At 38.3% G+C, this 26778-nt stretch overlaps 1 protein-coding gene across 1 annotated transcript in view; it reads left to right on the top strand.

The window, feature by feature from the left end:
* The window catches only part of PPEF1 (protein phosphatase, EF-hand calcium binding domain 1), a 161786-nt gene that overhangs the window by 87539 nt on the left and 47469 nt on the right, over positions 1–26778 (top strand). The window contains exons 7-10 of the mRNA XM_006893827.1: positions 3018–3184; positions 8540–8576; positions 13860–14009; positions 15572–15703. Coding sequence (XP_006893889.1) covers positions 3018–3184; positions 8540–8576; positions 13860–14009; positions 15572–15703 — 486 coding nt within the window. The remainder of the gene's footprint in view (positions 1–3017; positions 3185–8539; positions 8577–13859; positions 14010–15571; positions 15704–26778) is intronic.

Here is a 26778-nt window from a genome sequence, read left to right as displayed (position 1 = left end):
TGGTTGTCTTGATTTGCATCTCTCTCAGGGCTAGGGATTTTGAACATTTCTTCATGTGCTTGTTGGCCATCTGAATGTCTTCCTTGGTGAAGTGATTGTTTCATTTTTTTTACTGTTGAATCTATAGATGTTGATTGTACATCTTAGTGAAAATTAAATCTTCTAAAATTTCAGTCTATTCTCTATCTTATTACTTGTTGTACCAGTTATGAGGATTTTTTATTTCTTTATGTTTCTTTATGTTGGTGTGTAATCCATACGATATAGTTTTTGAGTTTCATCAATAAGTGTTTAAAGTTTGCTTTTTGTGCAAAGTTGTATCATCTGCGTATTGCAGGCTGTTGATGAGTTTTCCTCCTATCCTGAAGCCACATTCTTCTTCAGATAATTCAGCTTCTCATATTATTTTGTTCCACGATTGGATAGGTGTGGTGAAAAGATAACCTTGGCACACACCTTCCCTGCAATAAACCATGCAATATCCTCTTACTCTATTTGAATGACTGCTTCTTGGTGCATGTTCAAATTCTGCATGAGCACAAGTAAATGTTCTGGAATTCCTTCTCTCATTATTATCCTTAATTTACTGTTATCTGTATAGAGCAATGTCTTTGAATAGTCAGTAAAACACAAGTAAACATTTCTCTTGTTATCTGCTTTTGAACCGAAATTTGTTTCTAGATGCTTCCAAAGTAAGTTTTAGTGTTCTTTTAGCTTTGAGAATACAGAAGACATTTTCCTACAGTTTTTCTAGTAATATCCTCATGCTGAGAGGCAGAGTCCCCATAAACAAGGTGTCTACAGGCTCCCTCATGTCCGTTCTAGTTCTTCCATTCTCACCCCAGGGCGTTTTTGCTGCTACCACTCTGACCTCTTTCCAGCCTGAACATCTCAAAGAGGAGCCTGTAACTTCTAATATCCCTTAGATGCTTCTGGTTTCTTAAGTCCCACCATTTAAAGACTAGGGAAATGAAGAGTATTAGAGATGTATCATCTCTCCTTATCCCTTCACATTTGGATGAGGTATATTTTTAAGTTGATTAATACTAAAGCTATATGGATAAATATGTAAGAAAATATAAAACAATGGGATCTCAAATTGTAAAGTATCATGGAGGTAACAATAAAATTAAAATAGTTGATTATTTTGTTTAGTGTTTTACAGTGTTTATGCAGTTTTATATTAATAGTTATATTGTTGTTGTATACTATTGAGTTGGAATCAACCCGTAGCTGACCCTTCAACAGGTTTTCAGAGGCAATAAATTCTACAGGAGGAAATACCACAACTCTAAGCAGCCATGTATGGTAAATTTGGATGTTATTGTCACATCTGACAGCTCACAAAAGTTAAGCAGCTTGACCAAGGAGATATGACTAGAGAATAGGCCTTTTTACTTCTGGCCCAGGACACTTCACCACTCTTTAGATTGCCTTTCCAATTGCTTTCACAATAACTTAACTTGTGTAATAATTTCTAGAATCCCTAAAGTATATATGTATTTGTTGTTGTTTGGTGCCGTCGAGTCGTAGACGACTTATAGCGACCTTATGAATGAACGGCCTGAGCACTGTTCGTACATAGAGTTTCCGGAGGCAAGCCATTTCAGAAGTGGATGCCACTCCTGCTTCCAGGCTTGTTTTAGTCGGGAAGCTTCAGCCAACACTGTCCACCATGGGTACCCATTACCACGATTGGCACATCACTGTCACAGTCTTCAGCATCACAGCAACCACGAGTTACCTCTGTACAGCAACGGACAGACCAGTGCTATACCACCTAGAAGAATGTTTGACAGGAAAACAATTTGAACCTGGCCGAGGGCCGCAGATGAAAATCACCCACCTTCGGCTTGGTAGCATAACTTCCTTTCCACTAGGCCAACATAATTGTCATTGTTATATATATGTACTAACCTGTATTATTCTTTCAACAATTTCTATTATATTGATCTGTAGAATTTAAAATGTAAGTATAGCACATTGAGTATAGAAGAATAAGATTTTCTTACATAGTTTGATAACTTTGCAAAGCAGAGTTAAAAGGTGGTTTGAAAAATATCAGTATACCTAGAATATGTGTATTATTTCCAGAAGGTAGTAATTTTCTTTTAAGGAGGATATACCTTTGGTTATGTGAGTGCTTAAATTATTCTCCCTCCATATAATGTATTTTTAAGCATTTATATTTATTTTACTATGCAATAGAAATGCCTATTTCCCATCAGGTATTACATTAAGAAAGTGTAATCATATTGTATGTTTGTTTTGTCTTAAGAGTTTTGTACTGTGGGAGTAAATGAATTGATAGCTGTTATAAAGACCAGACCTTTGTCCTTATCTCAACTGTTTTCCCTACTCAAACTGTGCTTACAAGTATTCATACTCAGGAGTGATACTGAAAATATTTAACACCTACTATGACATAGTCAGTGATCAAGCTGAACATATTTAAATAAATATGATTGTTTCGATGCCTACTGGTACCCCACAAGCTCTGTTCAGTTACACAATGACTTACACTTTTCCAAGTACTTTTATATTCATTCTCTCATTTGCCCTGAAGAGAAGCATAGTGTCTTTCTCCATTTCCAAATTAAGGTTATCACAGCCAGAAGAAGTTAAACATAGGGTTCTTTAAAATGAAAAGACTTGGCTGTTAATTCTATCTTCCTCCTTTAGTAGAAGTTTCCCTTTTTTCTTCAGGGAGAATGTTGAGATGAGAGGTGCTATTTTTGATTGGACAAATGTCAGCGCCTTTCAGAGAAAATGCACAGAAGGTGATAGGCAGAAGGAGTAACCCCTATTCCCCCTGAAATCTTTCACTTCAGGCTCCTTTCAGGTTATGCCTGCTTTTGAGAGTAAGACTGACTCAAGAGAATAGCTTCCCCCTCCCCCCCAATGGAGTGACTTATCCAGCCTCTTATCTCCATATTCTCAAAGACATTTTAAGTACAAAGCTTTACTTTAAAATTATTCTCTATTGGCAACATGTTTTTTCCTCTCTCCTTCCACAGAATGGTCTCCCCTCAACAGAAAATCCATATGTTTTCAATGGCGATTTTGTAGATCGAGGGAAAAACTCCATAGAGATCCTGATGATCTTGTTAGTGACTTTGCTTGTCTATCCCAATGACTTGCACTTGAACAGAGGGAACCATGAAGATTTTCTGATGAACCTGAGGTAACTTAGACCTTTAGATTTCTTTATTTTTTTTAATTGTATTTCATTCATGTACATTGTGTTTTAGAAATCATTCAAATGCATTGTGTTTCATTCATGTGTGTTGTGTTTTATACAGCCATTCATTTACACTGTGATTTATATAACTAAATTACTATTGATTTATGCATTTTATCACCCACTCGTCTCAAGTCCTCATTGTACCTTGCTTATTCCTTCACACCCCCCATCTGCTGACTAGTCTCTTATCCCAGTGATTCCCCCATTTTTTTTCTCCCCCTTCTCTTTTGCCCCTTCCCTTTTTGATCCCCTTTACCTGTATTGTTCCTATTTGCTAATTTCAAAAGCCATCTATACTGTCGTTATCCCTATTCTTCCCGGGTTGATCCTCCCTCATCCTAGTCCTGTACAGTGTTCATTGTCTGAACATTCTATTTCTGTTCTCCTCCCTCCCATCCAACCCCTCAGTTACCTTCCTGTTTTCACAGTAGCAGTCTTATGCAATAATTATCCTTTTGTGATTAGTTACTTCACTTAACATAATTCCCTCTAGATTCTCCCATGTTGTGTAGTATTTTACGAATACTTTATTGTTCTTTAGTGCTGCATGGTTTTCCATTGTGTGAACATACCAATTTGTCTAGCCATTCATTTGTTGATGGGAATTTAGGCTGTTTTGATTTTGTTATTGTGAATGATGCTGCAATGAATATATATGTTCATATCTCCATTTGGGCCTTGGCTCTGATTTCCTTGGGGTATATTCTTAGTAATGGAATAGCTGAGTCATAAAGGATTTCTATATCCACCTTTTTGAGGAAATGCCAAACTGCCTTCCAGAGTGGTTGTACCATTTTACAATCCCACTAACAGTGTATGAGAGTTCCAATCTCTCTGCATCCTCTCCAACATTTATTGTTTGCTGTCCTTTTCAACTTTGCTATTGCTGCTGTAATGAGATGGTATCTCGTTGTTTTGATAAGCATCTCTCTGATTGCTATTGATTTTAAGCATTTTTTGTTGGCCAACCTAGTATTCTTCTTGGAGAAGAGTCTTTTCATGTCTTTTGTCCATCTTGTAATTGGGTTATGAATCTTTTGTTTTGTGTGGCAGCATGGTGTTGTTGTTGTTGGGTTCCATTATGTCATAACTGGCCCATAGCTGACCCTCCAGTGAATTTTCAGAGGCAGTTGATCGCACAGGAAGAGATTGACTATCCTTCTCCTGCAGAGTAGCTGGTGGATTTGAACTGCTAGCATGGTAGTACTCTATAAATTTTAGTTATGGGATCCTTGTCTGAAATGCCATTGTCAGATGTTCTTTTCCATTTACAAAAATCAACTCAAAGTAGATCAGAGACATAGGAGTAAAACTAAAACCAATAAATCATTAGAGAAAAAAAAACCAAACAAATTTAGAAATCTATGGCATGGATAGGCTTGCAAACATAGCCAAAAATGCATAACTAGGAGAAGATAAAATAGATAAAAAGGGACCTTCTTAAAATCAAATCCCTATGTGCATTAGATTTCTTCTTTTACCTCTTGTTCCAAAAAATGCTGTTCAATTGCCCGCTGAAACTTGGCTATAAGGATGGTGGAAGGGAGGGGTAGATCTGAAGGAAGGCCTCAACTCTTACCCTTATTTATGAACCCCAGTCTTCTGAAGCCTCCTTCCTAACTTTTCTTCCAGTTCTATTGTTTTCCTCATTCTAACTTCTATTTTGTTCTTTCTTTCCTTCCTATATGCACTCTTCACAGTCAGTGTTGTGTGTTGGGATGTGTTAGGCCAGGTTTGGAGGTATGGTACATTATATGAGCCATCTAGGGCTCATTCTGTCACTGCTATTTTGGATTTCCTCAGATTTTGTCTCAGAAACTACTGTTGTGATAGTCACTAATGTGTTTATTTTGTATGATGTGGTAATAACTTCTGGCATACTTGTTCATAAACATATTTGAGAACAGCTGTAACATAGCATTTCAACTCTCACTAAAGATTTAAGGAATAAAGATTGGATAAATGGTTTCAGAATTTTTGCTGAAAGCCATAGTAAATGGAAAATGTCCTTTTTCTTTCTTTCTTTCTCTTTCTCTACATCCTGTCTTTCTTTTTTTTTTTATTTTATTTTCTGACAACCAGAACCTGGTTTGCTTTATTACAGTTGAAAGCATGGTATGTTTTTGCTTAGACTTGAGAAAAGCTCAGGAAGGCAAGAGTATAGAATGAGGGACAGGATAATACTTTATAGAACTGGAAAAGTAAGAATTGCTTATTTGCCTTTTGTCTGAAGTCAATAATTATCTCTCTGTTGTTGTTGTTGTTATTGTTGTTGTTATGTGCCGTCGAGTCGTTTCCGACTCATAGCGACCCTATGCACAACAGCCCTAAACCCTGCTCTATCCTGCGCCAACCGCACTGCCTCTGACACACGCATCCCGATTACCCCAGTCACCAAATCAATCCATCTCAAAGAGGGTCTTCCCCTCCTGCGCTGTCCCTCCACCTTCCCAAGCATGATGTCCCTCTCCAAGGACCCGTCCCTCCTGGCAACATGTCCAAAGTATGTCAGACGAAGCCCCAGAATCCTTGCCTCCAAGGAGTAGCTTGGTTTAATCCTCTCCAAGATGAATCTGTTTGTTTTCCTGGCAGTCCATGGTATATTCAGTACCCTTCTCCAGCACCACAGCTCAAAAGCATCCACTCTCCTGTCCTTCCTAGTCATTGTCCAACTCTCTGATGCATAACAAGCGATTGCAAATACCATGGCCTGTATCAGGCGCACCTTAGTCTCCAGAGAGACACTGTTGCTCCTGAGTACCTTTGAGAGGTCCCTAACAGCAGACTTTCCCATCGCGATACGCTTTTTGATTTCCTGACTGCTGGTGCCAAGAGTGTTGACTGTGGAGCCGAGCAAACTGAAGCTGTGAACACTCTCAATCTCTTCGTCATCCATCCTGACGCTGCTAATTGGTCCAGTGGCGAGAATCTTTGTCTTCTTGACATTGAGCCTCAGTCCATACTGAAGGCTGCAGTCCTTGACCCTTCGCAGGAAGTGCATGAGGTCCTCCTCATTTTCAGCAAGCAGGGTTGTGTCATCTGCATAACGGAGATTGTTAATAGATCTTCCACCAATCCTGATGACACAATTCTCCTCATAGAGCCCAGCCTCTCGGATAATCTGCTCTGCTTACATGTTGAAAAGGTATGGAGACAGGATGCATCCCTGGCGTACACCCTTCCCAATTTTGAACCATGCAGTGTTACCCTGCTCTGTTCTGACTACTGCCTCTTGGTCCAAGTATAGGTTTCGCATTAGCACAATTAAATGTTCTGGGATTCCCATTCTTCTCAGAGTCAGCCACAGTTTGTTATGATCCACACAGTCAAATGCCTTTGCATAATCAATGAAACACAGATAGACATTCCTCTGGTATTCTCTGCTTTCAGCCAAGATCCTTCTAACATCAGCAACAATATCCCTAGTACCACGACCCCTTCTAAACCCAGCCTGGACTTCCGGCAGTTCTCTGCTAATCGTTTTTGGATGATCTTCAGCAGAATCTTGCTTGCATGTGAAATCAATGACACTGTTCTGTAGTTTCCACACTCAGTTGGGTCACCCTTCTTTGGAATGGGAACAAATATAGATCTCTTCCAGTCAGTTGGCCAAGTGGTTGTTCTCCAGATTTCTTGGCACAACTTGGAGAGAGAAAATTATCTCTCTAGAGTATTATAAAATTTGTGCTTTAAAATGCAATAGGGCAGATTGGGATAAAATAGAAGTAGCTATATCTGTTTTGGGGTATTGTAAATGGTTAACAAGTTTGACAGTTAACTGAAAATTTGAGTCCATTCTCAAAAGAAAAACCTGGGAATCTACTTCAGAAAAGTCAGCTGTCAAAACCCCTAGGAAGCACAATTTTACTCTGGCACATATGGGGTTGCTATGAGCAACTGGGAAATAAAAGAGAGTGCATATACAAAGGCCAATTAGGAAGTCATTAATAGATTCTCCCTTAAACTAGAGGGGTAGTGATGTAGAAGCAAAGCAGTGGATAGAGTCAGGAAGAATTTATGCCTGATGATTTCGAACTGGGTAACATGATACGGCAGATTTGGAAGAGGAGAGAATCAAAGATGAACTCCAAGCTCCTGGCTTTAGTTTGGGGTATTCAAACGTGGAACATGAAAAGAGGGATGTGTTGCGATGAGTTTGGTTTGAGGTAAGCTTATTTGGTGTGCTTTTGAAATAGCAGTTGAGTTTGTGTGCAAAGCTCAGAAATGAAGTGTGACCTGAGGATTTGCTCTGTGACATTGATAGTAACAGAAGCCTTAGGCAGGGATGAAGTTGCCAAGGTAGGAAGTGAAGGGCAACAAGGGCCTAGGGTACAACTTGAAAGAACACTACCATTTAAGGCTGGGCAGAAGAGGAGAACTTGCAAAGGAGATTCACAGTAGTCAGAAAGGAAGGAAAAAAGCCAGTTTGCTGTCACAGAATCCAAGAGAAGAATAATCCTTTAGGAAGGACAGTGTAGTCAACTGTATTTAATGCTTCAGAGAAGATGAAAAAGTGGAGCTTGCTAAGTTCCCTTTGTATTAACAATGGTGGACACCTTTGGTCAGTGCTGGACTGAATTCACCTCTAAAGTTACCTTGTAGATGCCTAACATGACAGGGCTTGCATGTGAATCTGGAGTAAATACTGTGTCCCAAATTCCCTGTGTTGCTTTTTAAGGGTACATGTGATATTCTAAGACAAGGAAAAAAGTAACTGAAAAACATTCACATCATCAAAACTCCCTTAACTACTGCTACTCAAGCATTGAAAATTCTGACATTTCCTATTTAGAACCCTGACCGCCATTACAAGAACTGTATCAGAGAAAGCATAAAGAGCCAACTTGTTATCTTCTAGGCTTTTCCTTGCTCAATCTTTTTAAAAAAATCATGTAAAATATAGGATACCTGAGAAATTCTATCTAAATGAAAAGCATTCTCCTACACAGATTCTCCTATTAGAACACAATTCTCTGAATATTTGCAGCACTTGCCAACCTGTACCAACCACCTATTTCTGAAATTGTCTTCTTATTGTTTCATGAAGATTTATCTTCTTCCCCTAACTATATGATAATATAGTGTACATATATCTTATAAGACCCTTGAGAGCAAGGTGAAGCTGTTGTTTGCTTGTACTCTCTCCTATCATTTCTAATAATTTCTAACTAAAGTCATATTTCTCGAAACTTGTAATAGAGAGTGGTCAAATACTGCCCTTGTTGCATAATTTAGTTAAGTATGAGTTATCTATATTTAATTAAAGAGTTTTAATTCCCCTTCCCTTTTTCTCAGATATGGCTTCACAAAAGAAATTATGCAAAAATATAAGGTAAGCCTTATATTCTTTTTTCTCCTCACTCTCTTTCTCATGTATAGACACAGTCCACACCAACAGACTGAAAAAGCACACCAAGGAAGCCCTGATCATGCTAGAGTCTTGTACTTACTTTCTATACTAAATCAAACTTGTTGTTTTGCCTTCAAATAAGATATATACAGAAAGTATTCCATCCACTAATGAATTAAATTCCAATTGTTTAGGTTATGTGATTTCTGAAAAGTTGGGGGTAGCTTCAAGCCCTAAAGCGAGTGAATTAGTAACAGTAGGCTATTAGCTCCTGTGCCTGTATCATTTAGGCAGGATTGAGGTCAGTACAAGTTATCACAGAGGCAGAAGTGGTAAACAATAAGTACATGATTTGTCCCCTGAGAACTGTAATGGAATGATTAGATTAAGATTAAAGTCTGTATAACCTTGGGTTGGAGGCATTGGTGGTTCACTGGTAGAAGTCTCTCCTTCTATATGAGAGATTCGGCTTCAATTTCCAGTCATGGCACCTCATATGCTGCTATTATCCATCAGTCAGTGGAAGCTTACATACTGCTATGGCATCAAGAGCATTTCAGCAGAGTTTTCAGGCTAAGATAGACTTGGGAGAAAGGTGTGATGATCTATTTAAGTGTTGATCAATGGAGTTTATTCCATTGTGCATTCCCCATGTGCATGGCGTTGTCATGAGTTAGGGGTTGACTCGATGGCAAGAAATAATAATAAAAATAACAGGATGAGAGTTAAGAGCCTAAGCTCTTTGCGTTGTGTAACAGAATGAAATTAAAATTTTGGTTCCCTATTTATACTTTATGTTAGCTAATACAAGTTATCTTTCAGTAAAATGGAGATTATAATAATACATTTTTCTTAAAGACTGTGAAAATTAACCCTACACAATAACTGGTGCATATTGTTGTTGTTAGATGCTGTTGAATTCAGTATGACTCATAGCAACTGTCTAAACAACAGACGCGAATCCCGTCCTATGTTGTCCCATCCTCATTATCTCTAATACACTTGAGCCCATTGCTGCAGTCACCTTGTCAATGCTTCTTCATAGTGCATGTTGTTGTTGTTGTTTTGTGCCATTGAGTCATTTGTGACTCATTACGACCCTATATACAAGAGCCCTAAACCCTGGTCTATCCTGTAGGAAGCACAAAATAAATGGTAGCTAGTAGTACTATTAGCAAGTTCTAGTGACCTAGTGGTAAGAAGCTGCACTGCAATCCCAGAGGCATATGGTTCAAATCCAATAGCTGTTCTACAGGAGAGGGATGGGCAGTACCCTCCTGTGCAATTAACTACCTCTAAAAACCCACCATAGGGTCAACTGTAGGTCAGTTCTGACTCGATGGTACACAACAACAACAGTAATACTATTAGAAATATTAGTATTAAAAAATAGTAATTAGCAAAAAACATATTGCGATGGGAAAGTCTTCTGTTAGGGACCTCTATAAAGTACTCAAGAGCAACTGTGTCTCTCTGGAGACTAAGGTGTGCCTGATACAGGCCATGGTCTTTGCAATCACTTGTTATGCATCAGAGAGTTGGACAATGACTAGAGAGTATAGAAGGAGAATTGATGCCTTTGAGCTGTGGTGCTGGAGAATAGTATTGACTGTACCCTGGACTGCCAAGAAAACAAACAGATTCATCCTAGAGAGGGTTAAACCAGACTACTCCTTGGAGGCAAGGATTCTGGGGCTTCGCCTGACATACTTTGGACATGTTGTAAGGAGAGACAGGTCCTTGGAGAGGGACATCATGCTGGGTAGAGTAGAGGGACAGCACAGGAGGGGAAGACCCTCTATGAGGTGGATTGATTCAGTGACTGGGGTAATCGGGATGGGTGTGTCAGAGGCAATGTGGTTGGCACAGGATAGAGCACAGTTTAGGGCTGTTGTACATAGGGTCGCTATGAGTCGCAAACGACTCGATGGCATATAACAACAACAACATGATTAGTAGTACTATTGGGAAAAGTACGATTGAAAGTAGTATTAGAAAACATTGAAGTTTTTAGAGATTTCATTTCCTTGGATTGACTTCTATTTTCATGGAAGTGGCAATTAAGAAAAGAATGTTTTGGGTAAATCGGCTACTAAAGACCTCTTTAAAGTGCTAAAGAACAAAGATATCTCTTTAAAGACTAACATGCATCTGCCCCAAGCCTTGGTATTTTCAATTTCTTCACATGCTTTTGCAATTTAGACAATGAATAAGAATGACCAAAGAATTGATCCCTTTGATGAAGAATACTGACTATGCCATAGACTGACAAAAGAACTAGAGGCAAGATTACTGAGACTTACAATCTTACATACTTTGAGCATGTTATCCAGAGGAGCCAGTCCTTGGAAGAGGGGCATTGCCCTTGCAAAGGTGGAGGGTCAGAGAAGAATACCCTCAGTGAGACAAATTGATGCACTGACTGCAGCAGTGGGTTTAAGTACAGTGGGGACTGTGAGGAGGGCTTGGGATCGGATTTTTGATACATAAGACTCAACTCAATAGCACCTAGCAACAGTAGTAATATTATTTGAAGGAAAAACACAAGTGTGAACAAATGTGAGTGAAAATCATTATACACATGAAAACAAATACTTCCATTAAGGTGGAGTACAAAAGAAGACACAAGGTAGGTCCACAAAAGATGTATGGAGCCAAGTTTATGGTCTTCTATTGTCATGACTGACCTCATACCACAGTACTTGTACAGGAGGCCTCAAAAAAGTTTCCCTTTCCATTAGAGCTCTTTTGGCTTAAGAATCCAGAGTTATTTTATAATCCTGTGGTTTATAAGTATTTGTTTAATGAACATTGGCTGGAAGTTCCTGCCCTTTTAGAAAATTGGTATCTAAATATGTTGCCTTTAGCCAATGAACAAAGCAAGCTAGTGTGAAAACACAGGAGATGAAGAAAGAGCTGTAGTTACAGGTCCAAGAAGGTAGTTTGCAGTTCCTAAAGTAACTATTATTCCAGGACTCTTGGCACCAGGATAGCAAAAATGGAATGCCTGTTCCCTAAATAAAATATGGTACATAGTTTCTGAGGCAAGTTGCAACCTCCAGGCTTTTTTCCTACAAATATTTTTTGAGAACCTAAAATACATCTGACCCTATGCTGACATTGGAGATAGAGAAGCAAATATGACACAATCCCTGTCTTCAAAGAGCTTATATATAGTCCATTGGGAGACCTTGATGTATAAAGAAAGACAACCTTTTCTTTGACTCTGGCCATGATCACAGACTAAATTGATGGGCAGAATTGCTTTGGCAGGTTCCTGATTGGGGGAAAGAGAAGAGGCAGTAAATAGCTATAAAGCAAATTCAAATGGAATCTCCATGCACTGAAATGACAATGGGAGATTCTAGAAAGACTAAGCTGTCTATATAACCTTGACCATGACACTTCTGCACTAAAAAGAGGCTGGAGGAGTTATAAATGTTTAGGGACTTGGAATAATAAGAATAATAATTTTTAAAAGAATAGAATAAAACCCCACATCTGCAGACTTACTAATCTCAACTCCTTGTTTAAACAAAGGACCTTTGAAATAAACGAATCATGTAGGGTTGGTTCTTAATCTTTATGGCAGGAAGCATTCCTCTTTAGTTACTGGTTAAGCATTCTTTTTTCATGGAAACAGGAGTAAAAACCCAGTCATTCTTATATGGCCTCAGGTCCAAACCCAGTGAGACATTGTGATCAGAAAAAGAAATAGTCATAGAATTCTTAGAAGAGGCAATATGATTATTTTAAAGGTTACCAGGCTGTACAAGGTGATGGAGAATATATAAGATATTTGAAGTCATAACAAAATATGTTAAAATCCTGATTCTCCTATGATTCTCCTATCAGTGGCATCTTGGGATGAGTTTCTTCATCTGTATAATGAAATTTATAATTTCTGTTTCATGAGGAATTTACAAAGGTCTAGAGAAAGAATGCATGTGAAAATGAATTTCTGTTTTATTCTCTTGTTTGACATAAAAATAGGTGATGATTTAATGTAAAGATTAGACCACGAGAGAGATGGACACTCTTTCAGATTCACTAGAAAGTAAAGTTGATAGAAACATTGTCTCCCTAGAGTGGGGTGGGGGTGGAGGAGGTGGTTCTATTTGGTGAGAGGTATCAGCAGGAGAATTCCCAAGAATCCTGATACAAATGTCTTACATTCCTTGTCTTTTTCCACCCCTCCCCCCAGTTCCTTCTTTTCTAGACGTCTCCATTTGATGACCTGTAATTTTGCATTCCTACTACAGTCAGATCAAACTATATAGAAAACTTTACTGTTTAAAAAACTATACAGTAAAGTTTTCTGTGATTTTTTAAAAAGGAAGTTTAGAGTGCTTATTTGATGAGGGCATTCAACCAGGATTGGGAGTGTTATTTCAGAATAAACTTTAAATCACTTAGTCTGTCATATAAAGGTCCTAGAAGATTGGCCTACAAATTACTTTCCCGACTTTACCTTTCTCTCTTTTCTCAGGTATCATTTGAGCTTTAGTAAAAATGACCTGCTTACTGTTCTCTGAATTCGACCTCTACTTGCCAGCTTTAATTCCTCTTCTAAAGCTACAACCTCTACTCAAAGGACTCTTTTCACATCTCCAATAGTCATAAATCCTAGTCATTCTTTAGAGTTCAATTTAGATGCTATCTCCTCCACAGTGTTTTTTTTGAATTTTCAGTAAGGCTTCACTTTCTTATCCTCTTTATTCCCAAAGCCCTAGATTCAGAATCACTGAGACTGTGGCACTCATTTTAGCTATTAGTATACATATCTCATTTCTCCTATTCAATTATACATGTCTAGAGGGTACAGACTATGTCTTATCATACAACATCAGAAAGAGTTTGTCAGACCTAATTATTTTCTTGGAAGTTATAGAGAACAAGAGTTATTCAGAACCAGAGCTACAGAAGTGACCACTTCACTGGTATTCTTTTAATGGATTAATATTTGACTCAAATTTGACACTAATTTGCCTCAAAATTTGCCTGGTTTAAGGTCTCTTCAGCTGCCTATTGATGATTTCTCTAAAACGTATTCAGTGGCCTAATCTTGCCATGAAATCCTTACTGGTTAGCTGAACATTCACATTGAAACATAATCCTCCTTAAAAGGTTCTAGTTGCTTAATGACTCCATACTACAATCCCTAGAGCAGGTGGTATGAAAACAGTTGCTTTCTGTCCATACACTATGACAGGTAAGCCTAAACCTGTCAGGAAAACAAAACTTACTCAAGCTCTTTCTTTACAGCTATATGGAGGGAAGATCTTGAAAATATTAGAAGAAGTCTATCCCTGGATCCCAATTGCCACAATAATTGACAATGAAATTCTCGTCATACATGGCGGGCTGTCCGAGTCCACGGACTTGAATTTACTCCACCGTATAGAAAGAAATAAAGTAAGACCTAAAGTCTGTTTAAATCTTATCTCAGCCATATAAGGAAATATGTGCCTCTTTGTATATATTGTCATATATTGATTTATGCTTTTAAAAATTGCTTTGTGTAGAGGAAAATACCAGTAAAACTTTAGGGAAAATGTGTGATTTACTGATAAAGAACTAAAGGAGGAACTTCCATATATGAAACATTTTTTTAAAAAATTCATAATAGAAGTGAGGAAATGAAGAAACTTTGCTGTTTCATATAGTTTCCAGAAGTAAAATATTATGGCATTTTTACAAGGGAAATAGCAGTTTCTTTTTAAATTAATATAATTTCCTTTATACTTAAAATGGCTCAGGAGGATTTTAAACCCAATTCAAGAGCCCTTGGTGGCACAGTAAGTGACTGACATAGTAAGTAACTTACATACATAGTAAGTTAGTTACCTGGTTGACTGCTAACCCAAAGGCCGGAGGTTTGAATTCACCAATCTGGGGAAGAAAGTGAGACATCTCCACCCACAAAAATGTACAGGTTCAGAAACCAAACAGACGCCCACTATGGGCTGCAGTTGAATCAATGGCAGTATGGGTTTGGCTTCTATAATAATCTTATTTATAGGAGGTGCTGAACAGGAAAACATGTCTACAACCCCTGAGAGAATGATTACATGATGTTCACACTTAGTGAAGGGCTTTCTCCAGTAGACCTTGATGAGTAAGCTCTTCCACTACCAATGCTAAGCAGAAGCACCCAGACTATAGGTGAAGGCTGTGGGACAACACGTAGGTGTGAGGACCATTAGTAGCTATAATAGGAAATATGATAGCTTTATCACTAGGATTGTTGTTATGTGCTGTTGAGTCAGAACCAATTCATAGCTGACCCTCCAGAGGGTTTTCAGAGGCTATAAATCACTCGGGAGGGGACTGCCCTTCTTTCTCCCACAGAGCATCTGGTGGATTTGAACCACTTGCATTTGGGTTGACAGTGCAACCTCTTACCACTAGGCCACCAGAGCTCTAGAAACCATAATAAATTATTAGCAGGGTTCAGTTGAGAACCACACAGCATTTCATTTCAAAGAAGAGTTTCAAAGTTTTTCAGTCAGTGTCCTCTTTGAGAACTTCCCTAGATACATACAAATATACTTTCTCTCATTTCTCTAGGAAAATACAATTAAACTCCTAAGAATTATTTTTAACTCCTCAAAACATGGTTCTTAGTCCTACTATAGCTAAAGGTTCAGAATGCCTAGTTTTTGCTACTCTTACCAGCTTCTATTTCCTGTGGTTGTTGCCTCAGAACATGTTTAGCACCTGCCTCTAAGGTCCTCCTAGAGCTCTAAAGAGAAACTATCCATATAAAACAATGTCTCTAGTTGAAATATAAACCCCAAATTAACAATCCTGCTTTACATAGTAAACTGTATCAAAGAGATGGCTGATATGTCTTTCCCATATGTCTGTCTTTTACTGGATTGAGCAACAATACAGACCACACCAACTGGTACTAAATTGTCTGCATGCAACACACTAAGCATAGGATTTGACTAATGCGGAAATTTGTTTTGCAGGTGAAATCTGTGCTAATGCCACCTATTCAGACAGATGAAGACTTTCCTCTTGAGTTTATGACAGATAAAAGCAAGAGAGAGAGGTCAAGTATAACTCTTTCTGAACAGTTATTACAGCAAGAATGGGATCAGGTTGGTAACCAAAACTATATAGAAACCAGATGTCCACCAAAGTGATAACACTGACATAATGCAACCCCTGGCAACCTACATATAAAAAGTGATTTTACCTTTATTAACAGATTGTAACATTTTAATCTGAATTCCTCACTATACTTTTGCAATTTTATTGAATTTTATGAACTCATATACTTTATAACTCACCCATTTGAAATGCATAATTCAGTAGTTTTTAATATATTCATAGAGTTGTGTGACTATCACCACAGTTTAATTTTAGAATGCTTTCCCACACTTAAAACAAAGTAAAAAAAAATTTTTTTAAAAACCCACAAAGTCCATCCACATTAACAAACACTCCTCAATGCCTCCTCCTCTTCAGGCTTTAGTCAAGCACAAGTCTGCCTTGCACAAATTTGCCTGTTCGAGACATACTGCGTACATGAATGGACTCAGAAAATATGTGGACTGTGTTCATTCATGCTATGGAATGTATAAATACTTATTCATTTTTAGTATTGAATAATATTCCATTGTGCAACTACATTTTACTTACACATTTAGTAGCCATATGATCTGTTTGTAATTTTTAGCTATTAATAATGCTACTGTCAGCATTTTTACACAAATTTTTGTTTGGACTTAGGGGTTTTTTTCTCAGTTATGTATCGAGGAATGGAATCACTAGGTCTTAAGGTAAACCTAAATTGAACATTTCCAAACTGTTTTCCAAGTGTTGGCATCATTTTACATTGCCACCAGCAATGTATGAAGATAGGAATTTCTATGCAATCTTGCCAACACTTGTTGTTGAATGTCCATCTTAGAGGGTATGTGGTAGAATTTCCTTGTGGTGTCATCAAAGTAATATATTCCCTTAGTGACTAGTGTTGTTGGACATCTATTAATGAGCTTGTTGAATGTTTACATATTTTTTAATTTCTAATAATATCCTTTTCCCATTTATAAATACCTTTTATTGTGTTTTAGATGAAAGTTTACAGAGTAAATAAATTTTCTACTCAACAGTTTGTACATTTTGTTTTATGCCATTTATTGCAGTCCCCACACCAACACTCATCTCATGTCCTCCCTGTGTTTCAGGTTTCCATGCATCTTTTTCCCTGTCCCTTTCTGCCTTCTGAATTTTTGACCCTGTAAAAAGCTAGCCTTTTAATCTTGAGTGGTTGATTGTTATAAAGAATCTATACCTCCCTGATGTGTCACTGTTTACCTAATGTTGCTGTTGTTAAGTGCTGATGAGTTGAGCACGACTCATAGTGACCCTATGAACAAAAGACCTGAATCCTGTTCTATAACTATCATTGTTTCTCTAAGTTCATAGAATTTTCCAGGGGCATGTTGTTTAGGAAGTGGATATTCACCTAATAGACCTATTGTTTTATTGAAAGTTGAGTACAGCATAAGTTCAATTGGTTTCTGGCTTGAAGAATAACTAAAAGCCATAGTGTAGGGGTTTCCACCAGTCTCCATCTGACAAATGAGCCCTTAAATTATTTTTCTATTATCGCATTGTAAGAATTCTTTATGTACTCAACATATAGGTTCCTTATCAGAGCTTATCAGATTATTTAAATTTACTCCTGTGAATTCACGCCTTTTCATTTTTAAAATGGTGTTATTTGCAGCACAGAAGTGTGCCATTTTATTTATTAAATGTAACTTACCTGTTTTTTCCTTTGATTAAGCAACCAAAAGCCATTAAGATTTTAGCCTAACCTGAAGCCATAAAGATTTATTCCTGTTTTATTCCAAGTGTCTGTAGGTTTTGGTTCCGGTTTTGTTTTTGGAGGTTTTTGGTGAGAAAAAATTTGTATTTTGAATTAGCCAGCTGGACTCCGTTTACATGATCCTAAATTTGTTGACAACATTCAAGGCATCATAGTCAGGAGCAAGTCAAACATAGGCCTTCTTGTTTCCATCAGGCCTAATCAAGGTGTGTTGACCTTAACTACATCAGTGTCCTAGAGCTTCTTTACAGCTTGTTTGATCTGGTTGGCCTTGTCATCCACAGTGAACACAACTGTGCTATCTTCTATCTTCTTCATGGCTGACCCAGTGGTCAGGGAAAACTTGATAATAACATAGTGGTCAAGCTTTGTTCTCCTGGGGGCCCTCTTCTGGGGGTATCTGGGCTGCCTTCAGAGTCTCTGTGGCTTAGGCCACAAGAAGGTGGGTGACGTGTGCATCTTCTTTTTTTTCCCTGTGGCTGTGCATACACTTGTGGATTGCCTTCTTGGCCTTTAACGCCTTTGCTCTGGTTTCTGTTTTGGGAGGGGCAGGAGCTTCCTTCTTCACTTTCGGTGCCATCTTCATAGAAAGGGCAGTGTCTATAGTTTTAATGCTTTAATTTAGGTTGACAAACCATTTCAAGTTAATATTTGTATATGATATGAAATAGAGTTCAAATTCATTCTTTTGCTTCTGGAAATCCAGTTGTTCCAGCACAATTTATTGAAAAGAATTTTTTCCCACATTTATTTTTTATCCTTATTAAAAAGTCAATTAATTGTAAATGTGAGGGCTTATTTCTGAACTTTCAACTCTGTTCCATGATTTGTATGTCTATCTTTATTTTAATACTACACAATCTTGATTGTTGTTACTTGGCATAAAGTTTTTAAATCAGAACATGTGAAGTTTTCAGCTTTGTTCTTTTTCAAGATTATTTTGGCCATCCCTGGTCTCTTGCATTTCTGTATGAATTTTAGGATCAACATATCAATTACTGCAAAAACAACAACAACACAAAATCCCCAATTGGGATTTTGCTAAACATTGTATTATAAAAATTTGGGCAATATTATTGTATTATACCTTTTAGTCTCTGAATATTAATGTGGTTGTTGTTGTTATGTGCCATCGAGTCACCTGAAACTCATAGTGACCCCTATATACAACAGCCCTAAACCCTTCTCTATCCTGTGCCAACCTCACTGTCTCTGACACACCTACCCTTGTTAGCCCAGTCACTGAATCAATCTGTCTCATCGATGTCTTCCTCTCTTGTGCTGTTCCTTCACTCTCTCAAGCATGACATGTACAAAGTATGTCAGATGAAACTTCAGAATCCTTGCATCCAAGGAGCAGCCTAGTCTCACCCTTTCTAGGACAAACCTGTTTGTTCTCCTAGCAGTCCATGGTATATTCACTACTCTTCTCTAGCACCACAGCTCAAAGGCATTGATTCTCCTATCATTCCTAGTCATTGTCCAGCTTCCTGACCATAGCAAGTAATTGAAAAGACTATGGCCTGCATCAGGTGCAAGACAATCTCCAGACTGACATCATTGTTCTTCAGTACTTTGGAGCGGCCTCTGACAACAATTCATCTTTTAATTTCCTGGCTGCTAATGCCAAGAGTGTTGATTGTAGGGCCAAGTAAACTAAAGCCGTTAACAGTCTCAATCTCTTCACCATCTATAATGATGCTCCCAGTCAGTCCAGCAGTGAGAATCTTTTGTCTTCTTAATGTTGAGCTTCAATCCATACTGAAGGCTGCAGTCCCTGATCTTCTGCGGCAAGAGCTTCAGGTCTTCCTCAGTTTCAGCAAGCAGGGTTGTGTCATCTGCATAACACAGATTGTTGATGAGTCTTCCTCCAATCCTTATGCCACATTTCTCCTCACAGAGTCCAGCCTCTGTAAAAAAAAATGAAGCTGGAGATAGAATAATAAAGTTTCGCACAATTAACTTATTCATTGCAAATACGTTTTATAAGAAACATAAATGCAGGCTATACACATGGATTTCATCTGATGGTATATATAGGAATCAGATTGATTACATCTGTGGAAAGAACCGCTGGAGAAGCTCAATATCAGCTGTGAAACTAGGCTAGGTGCTGATTGTTGAACAGACCACGATCTACTCATATGCAAATTCAAGCTGAAACTAAGGAAAATTAAGTCCACAGGAACCAAAATATGACATTGAGTCTATAACCACCTGAATTTTAAAACCATCTCAGGAACAGGTTTGAGGTCTTGAACACTAATGAGTAAAGACCAGATGAGTTATGGGAGTATATCAAGAATATCATCCAGGAAGATTGCAATTTTATTGAAACCTATTGATATCTTTAATTTTAACAGTATTAGGTGTTTTATTTTGTATTTTTAGATTTTCTTGATTGAATGTGGAGTGTGAGGGAAAGAACAAACTCAATAATGACACCAGTGTTTTTGGTTTGGGCAATGGGAGGGATGGTCTTACTATCATTTGACATAGCTAAGTTGGTTTGGGTTTTTTTTAATATCAAATGTTCACATTGGGACATGTTAATCTTGAGATGTCTGTTAGTTGTTGGCTAGTAGTTAGATACATGAGGCCATGTTTTGAGCTAGAATTCTTTTTTTTATATACACTTTGTATCTTTTATTCAAATAAAAAAGAGAATGATAATATTAAAAAAATAATAATCATGATCACAGAATGCAATAAAAGACTAGGAAGCATACTTTTTTAAACAAAAATTAAAAACACACCATAGTTGAGAAAGAATTACAGTGTCTACTGGCAAAAGCAGTTAAAGCAATAATAGACACATAACATACCCCCGGTGAGCATGGAAACTAACGTGATGTTCAAAGTCCGGGTAACAGCCAGGCTGCAGGCTTCATTGGTCAGGTGGCCAAACAATGCGCAATTGATCAATTAGAAAGGGAAACAACTTCCAATAAAAGGCCCTAAAATTGAGAATTGAGAAGGACAAAATATTCCATCTTTTTTTACGGCATTGAAGTCTATGGGGGAGAGAATAGTCTAAAAGATGGAGCTAGAATTCTTAGCCTAGAGTCATCTGCATGGGACATGGTGAGATCAACAAAGAAATGTGTATAGCTAAAGAAGAGAATCAAGGACTGACCCCTGGAGTGCTCAAAAACTAAGAAGTCAGATAAGCAGTTCTTTCCTTCATCTGTTCCAATGCAATGGTCTAAAGGAATGTCTAAAAGGAATATAGGATTAGGCATTTATATGTATGGCAACAGCCCAGAATAAGAGGTACATCATTGCAAAGAGGAGTTGGGGGGAGGCAAGTAATTGTGCAACAATGAATGAATATTTTTTTTAAAAGTGAACTAGGGGAGGGGGAAGGGAAGGAGAAGGGGCAAACTGTGCAACAATGAATGAATGGAAACCTAACTTCTCTGTAAATGTTCACTATAATCACAACGTAAAATTTTACTTTTTTAAAAAAGAAAAAGGTAAGAGGAAGAACCAATAATGGAACTTGAGAAGGAACAACCGGTGAACTAGGAGAAAACCAGAAAAGTGTGGTGTTCTGAAAGCCAGGTTCACAAACAGATGTTAGACTGTGTTCTCTAGAGAAGCAAAACCAGTAGGGGTGGGGGAAATCTGTATCTCAACACAATAGTTCTCGTGCTTGTATAGGCTTGCAAGTTCCAGGGCTGTAGAATGGACTCTGAGAGAGGTGTTTGGGGAGGCTAATGAGTCCGTGTTATCAGCAGGCACGCAGGATCTCAGCTGCTGGGTTTTGGGGGCTGCCAGCTCCAGAGGAGTCCAGAGGTCATTGTGGGAAGCAGGGTCGCATATGGCCGCCTTTGGGGACTGCTGGCTTGAGAGGCTGACATCCAAAAGTCAACATGGGAAAGCAGAGGCCCAGATGACTGGCTCTGGAGATCAATGAGTCAAAAGTTGGCAAGTGAAGCAGGCCACTGGTTCAAATCTGGAGACTATGAGCCAGATAGCCCAATAGAGATGAGACATAAAACTCTCTAGCTTTTTTCCAGAGTCCAAACATTTCCCATGAAGGGATTTCTTTCTCCTCAATCAAATAAGGCTGATTGCATCTTTACAAAACCACTTCTAATCCTGCCTCATTAATGCCATAAAATTTGAAAATCTACAACACCTAGGATTATACTGAGTGTCATGGCCATACTGGCATATAATCACAGGTACCAAGGGCAGGGGAAAAAATGATAAATTATGCTAAATGCTTCTGAAAGTACTGTTAAGATGATGACTAAAAATGACAGTTGATATTACAACAACTAGTAGTCTTAAAGAAAACAGTTTGGCAGAAGGGTAAAGGTCTGGTCAGATTGGGCTTAAGAGTGCTCTCTGAAGAGAGAAAGAATGAGAGACAACTTTTTAAAAAGTTCTGTGGCATAGAGAAGTAGAGGGATAGAGATTGGCGAGCAGCTAGCAGGGGAAGTGATATCAAGAGGAGCATTTAAAAATATATTAATAGCAGTATGTTTGTATAATGATGGACATTATTCAGTAAAGAAGAATATGTTGACATCAAAGACCAGAGGAGAAGTGAGAGCAATGACCTTGAGTCACAAAAGGTTAATAGAATCTAGTATTGCAGTGGAGGATTGACTTTAGATAGGAAAAGTGATGGGTTCATCCATCACACAGGCAGGCATAGTTAGATAGGCATGTATAGTATATACATGCACTTGTTGTGATAACATATCCCAAGTCTAAGGCTCATGTTCCTTGTGTGAAGGGACAAATAACTCGAGTGCAAATAAGAGGTCTCAAGAAGGAGATGAACTATTGCAGTCACCCCTCATATGAGGTATAGGAGGAAAGCATTTAAATTTGAAAAGGTTGCAGAGATGTTTCAAAGCCTCTTTCATCTTTCACTGCCACTTCCCAAAGTCAACATGCTCATCCACCACTTATATACTTAAAGAAGTCTAAAAAATGGAGAGAATGGTTCTGGGTAACATGAACACTATTTTAACTTGTCTCTTGATTGTGTTTAAAGGTGACAGAAAGTTCAAAGAAAAGAGGTACTATCACATAGCCATAGGAAACCAACAGAAGTTAGGGTTTGGGTTGTTGGGTTTTTTTTTTAAAAAAAAAGTTAGTTTGCTGGGTACCATTCTGATTTCTTTTCACCTTCCATCCTATGTCATCTCTACAAAGGGAAAAGTGAAACTCCATGGAGTGAAGGGACTTGTTTGAGGTTACTTGGTCTATCAGTGAATGCTAGATCAGGACTTGGTCCCAGGTCTGACTTTGTAAGTAAATCTAGGTACCTGTCTAGAAGGTATGGCCTGAGTAGAACTTTTAAATGACATATTCAAAAGCTGGAAAGAGGATACACAAGTAAAGGGAAATACAAAAGAATAGAAACTCTGTAATGTTAGTTTCTTAAAAGAGAACATTTAGAAACACCTTCCAAAGCTAAAACTCTCCCACAAAGCATACTTTTGGAAACTGGGTTACTTAGAACTTTAGACAAGCACAGGGTACTTTTTGTAGGATTTAGTTTGGATTGAAGAGGTATTAAAGACTGAGACATCAATAGATTTTGTTGTTGTTGTTGACTGTGTAGTTCAGTGTGCTGTGTATTGGGTTGTTGAGCAGAAAGTCAGAAGTTTGCATCCACCAGTTGCTCCTTAGAGTAAAGATAAGGCTGTTTCCTCCCATAAAGATTTGCAGCCTAAGAAACCTGCTGGGGAGTGTGCATAAGTTGGAATAAACGAAAAAACAGTGGGCTTCATTTGGGCCATAGAAAAGGATCCCTGGTGGTACAGTGGTTAGGCACTTAGATACGAACTGAAAAGTTAGTGATTTGCACTATCCATCTTCTCTGCAAGAGAAAGATAGGGCCATCAGTTTTTGTAGAGTTACCAGCCTGGGGAATCTTATTGTAGAAGTTCGACACTGTCCTTATTTAGGGTCACAGTGAGTCAAAATTAACTGAATGACAATGGCGGTGATGGTGTCCCATAGAAAACCTATGTTATTGTTGTATACCATTGAGTCAGAATGGACCTACCCCTTACCCTCCAGTGGGTTTTCAGAGACAGTAGATCACATGGGAGGAGATTTCCCATGTTTCTCCCACACAGCAGCTGGTGGATTCAAGCCATGTAATTTTGCATTGACAGTGCAATTCCTTGTCCAAACAGAGCAAGGCTTAAAATCAGGAGAGGTGTATGTCAGGGTTGTATTCTGTCTCCATACCTATTCAATCTGTATGCTAAAGAAATAATTTGAAAAGCTGGACTCTATGAGAAAGAATGTGACCTGAGAATTGGAGGAAGACTCAACATCCTGTGTTATGTAGATGGCACAACCTTGCTTGCTAAAACTGAGGAGGACTTGAAGTGCTTGCTGCAGAAAATCAAAGACTACAGTATGGATTAGTGGGTCAATGCAAAGGCTACTCGGGGAAAACTCCATCCCGCCCCATAGGTAAACAAGAAGGCCCAAGGCAGTGCAGAAATTGTTCAGGCCCAAGGACCGCAGGGCCAAGAAGAAAAAATACAATCTATACACCAGTTCTACAGGACACATCATCCTCGCTTCAGAAACATTACCACTGAACTCAAGAGACACTGGTCACAGCATAAGGAATTGTCAGCAGCTGACATGTTTGGAATCTCAAGTGAAGAAAACAAAAATTCTCACCACTGGACCAATAGACTATATCATGATAGATGGAGAAAATATTGAAACTGTCAACAAACTCATCTTACTTGGATCCACAATCAACACACTTGGTACCAGCAGTCAAGAGATAAGGAAGCATATTGCATTGAGAGAGTCTGTAATCAGGGACCTCTCCAAATTACTGAGGAGCAATATGTCAGTTTGAGGACTGAGGGGCACTTGATTGAGGCCATTGTCTTTTCAGCCTCTTGCTATACATCTGAGATCTGGACTGTGTATAAGAATTACAGGAGAAAAATTGATGCCTTTGAGTTGTGGTGTTGGAGAAGAGTACTGAATATCCCATAGAGTACCAAAAGAATGAACAGGTCTGTCTTGGGAAAGTACAGCCAGAGTGCTCCTTGGAGACAAAGATGGCAAAACTTCATCTCAAGTACTTTCAGCATGCAGTTAGGAGAGGCTGTTCACTGAAGGACATCATGCTTGGAAAACTGAAGGGTCAACAAAAGAGAGGAAGACCCTCAGTGAGATGGATTGACATAGTGACTGCATCAATGGGCTCAAGTATGTCAGATATGATGAGCATGGCACAGGATAGAACAGGGTTAAGATCTTTTCTTAGGGTCGCTATGATTCATACTCATTTCAGTGCCACCTATCAGCAACAATAAGCCATCAGAGTTCCCTAATAAAGCTATAGTTCAATAAAACTTTCCCATTTTTCTATGTAAAACATTTCAGAAAAGTATCATATAGTTATTCTTTTGTACAATTACCACACAAGATCCCTATATGTCAGAGCAAAGAATAATGTTGAAAGGACTGAAATTCTCTCTCTGCTGAGAAATCTATCTCAGCAAATCTATCAAGTGCCAGAATAAAGTCTATGTTACAATTATGATATGGGTAAATCGAAGAGAACAAATGGATTCTAGGCAGAGACCAGAAATGCTGAATTCTTATAATGTATTATGAAGAAGTTTGTTTTTATAAAACTGATACACCATATGACTAAGTCAAAAAATAGCAAATGTTAGATATATAGTCCTCATTTCACTGATAAACCAACAAAGGCCAATGTGACATTAGGTAATTAAAAGCAGAGTTTTTCCTTGGCAGAGGCCTTTTCTAGTTTACTAGAGTTCCATCATGATGTTACTGTTGTTATCTGCCATTGAGTCAGAAATGATGCATAGTTGACCCTCCAGTGGGTTTTAGAAGCTAGAAATTGCACAGAAGGTGATTGCTCATTTTTCTCCCATGAAGCAGCTGATGGATTTGAGCCCAGTGCCTTTGGATTGGTAGTGCAACTCCTTATCCCTAAGCCACTGGAGCTCATTCATAGGTATATTTAACTTGTGCAAATTCAACTATCTACATATGGCAATAAAAGATGAAATACCAGACAACTTTATTTCTATACCTTTTTTTTATTATCATGTCCTCTATGATATGTTTATAGGGAACTTTAGTGGCCTAGTGGCAAGAAGCTGCGCTGCAATCCTGCAGTTCAAGGCAACTAGCTGCTCTGCAGGAGAAGGATGGACAGTTTTCCTCCCGTGTGATTAAATGGCTCTGAAAACCTTTGAGAAGGTCAGCTATGGGTCTGTTCTGACTCCAGAGTACACAACAGCAACATGGCATGTATAGAGAGCTCTGCTGGCCTAGTGACAAGAAGCTGCTCTGAAGTCGCAAAGGCACATGGTTCGAATCCACCAGCTACTCCACAACAGAAGGATAGGCAGTCTGCTCTCATGTGATTTACTGCCTCTGAAAACTTGCTGGAGGGTCAGCTATGGGTTCCAACTCGATGGTACAACACAACACAATGTTAATACATGGTATGTATAAAACACTCGTCCATGTTGTTATATAGGTTGTATGCACAAGCCATGTACACTATACTTTAAGGGTAATTTAAGAGGTCTTCAGGGGTAATTTTTGTTATAAATTATTTGAATCTCATGGAGAAATTTAGAACTATATCTCTTAAGAAAATACAGCTCCTCATCTCTTCAAAACATTAATTCATGGTGTAAGAACCATATATGATTCTGTTTAAAATGCAAATTTATGATTTTTTTTTCATATTCACCAACAAAGTAAAAGGATTTCATTGCATTTATTTATTTATTTAGTAGGACCATGTTAAATTTTTAGTTTAGTGGGGAGAAGGGAAAGTTGTGACCTGAATCTTATTTGAGTAGTTTTAATTTTCACTTCAACCAGTCATCAAAAACTCTACAAGTCTCCACCACAAGGTAAAGGTAAATAACCCAACTGAGAAATGGGCACAGGATATGAACAGAGACTTCACCAAAGAAGACATTCAGATGGCCAACAAGCACATGAAGGAATGTTCAAAATCCCTAGATCTAAGAGAGATGCAAATCAAAACAACTATCATCTCACCCCAGTAAGAATAGCAAAATATAACAGGACAGCAATCAACAAATGCTGGCGAGGTTGTTGAGAAACTAGAACCCTTATCCACTGTTGGTGGGAGTGTAAAATGGTGCAAACACTATGGAAGACAGTATGGCACTTTCTCAAAAAGTTGCAAATAGAAATACTATTTGACCCAGCAATTTCACTACTGGGAATACACCCTAAAGAAACCATAACCGTCACTCAAACAGAAATAAGTACACCCGTGTTGATCGCAGCTTTGTTCCCAATAGCAAA

Source organism: Elephantulus edwardii, unplaced genomic scaffold (genome assembly GCF_000299155.1).
Source record: "Elephantulus edwardii isolate Elephantulus edwardi_28Jun2011 unplaced genomic scaffold, EleEdw1.0 scaffold00131, whole genome shotgun sequence".
Taxonomy (NCBI): domain Eukaryota; kingdom Metazoa; phylum Chordata; class Mammalia; order Macroscelidea; family Macroscelididae; genus Elephantulus; species Elephantulus edwardii.
The sequence above is the reverse complement of the archived record's forward strand: the minus strand, read 5'-3'. Positions and strand labels throughout refer to the sequence as shown.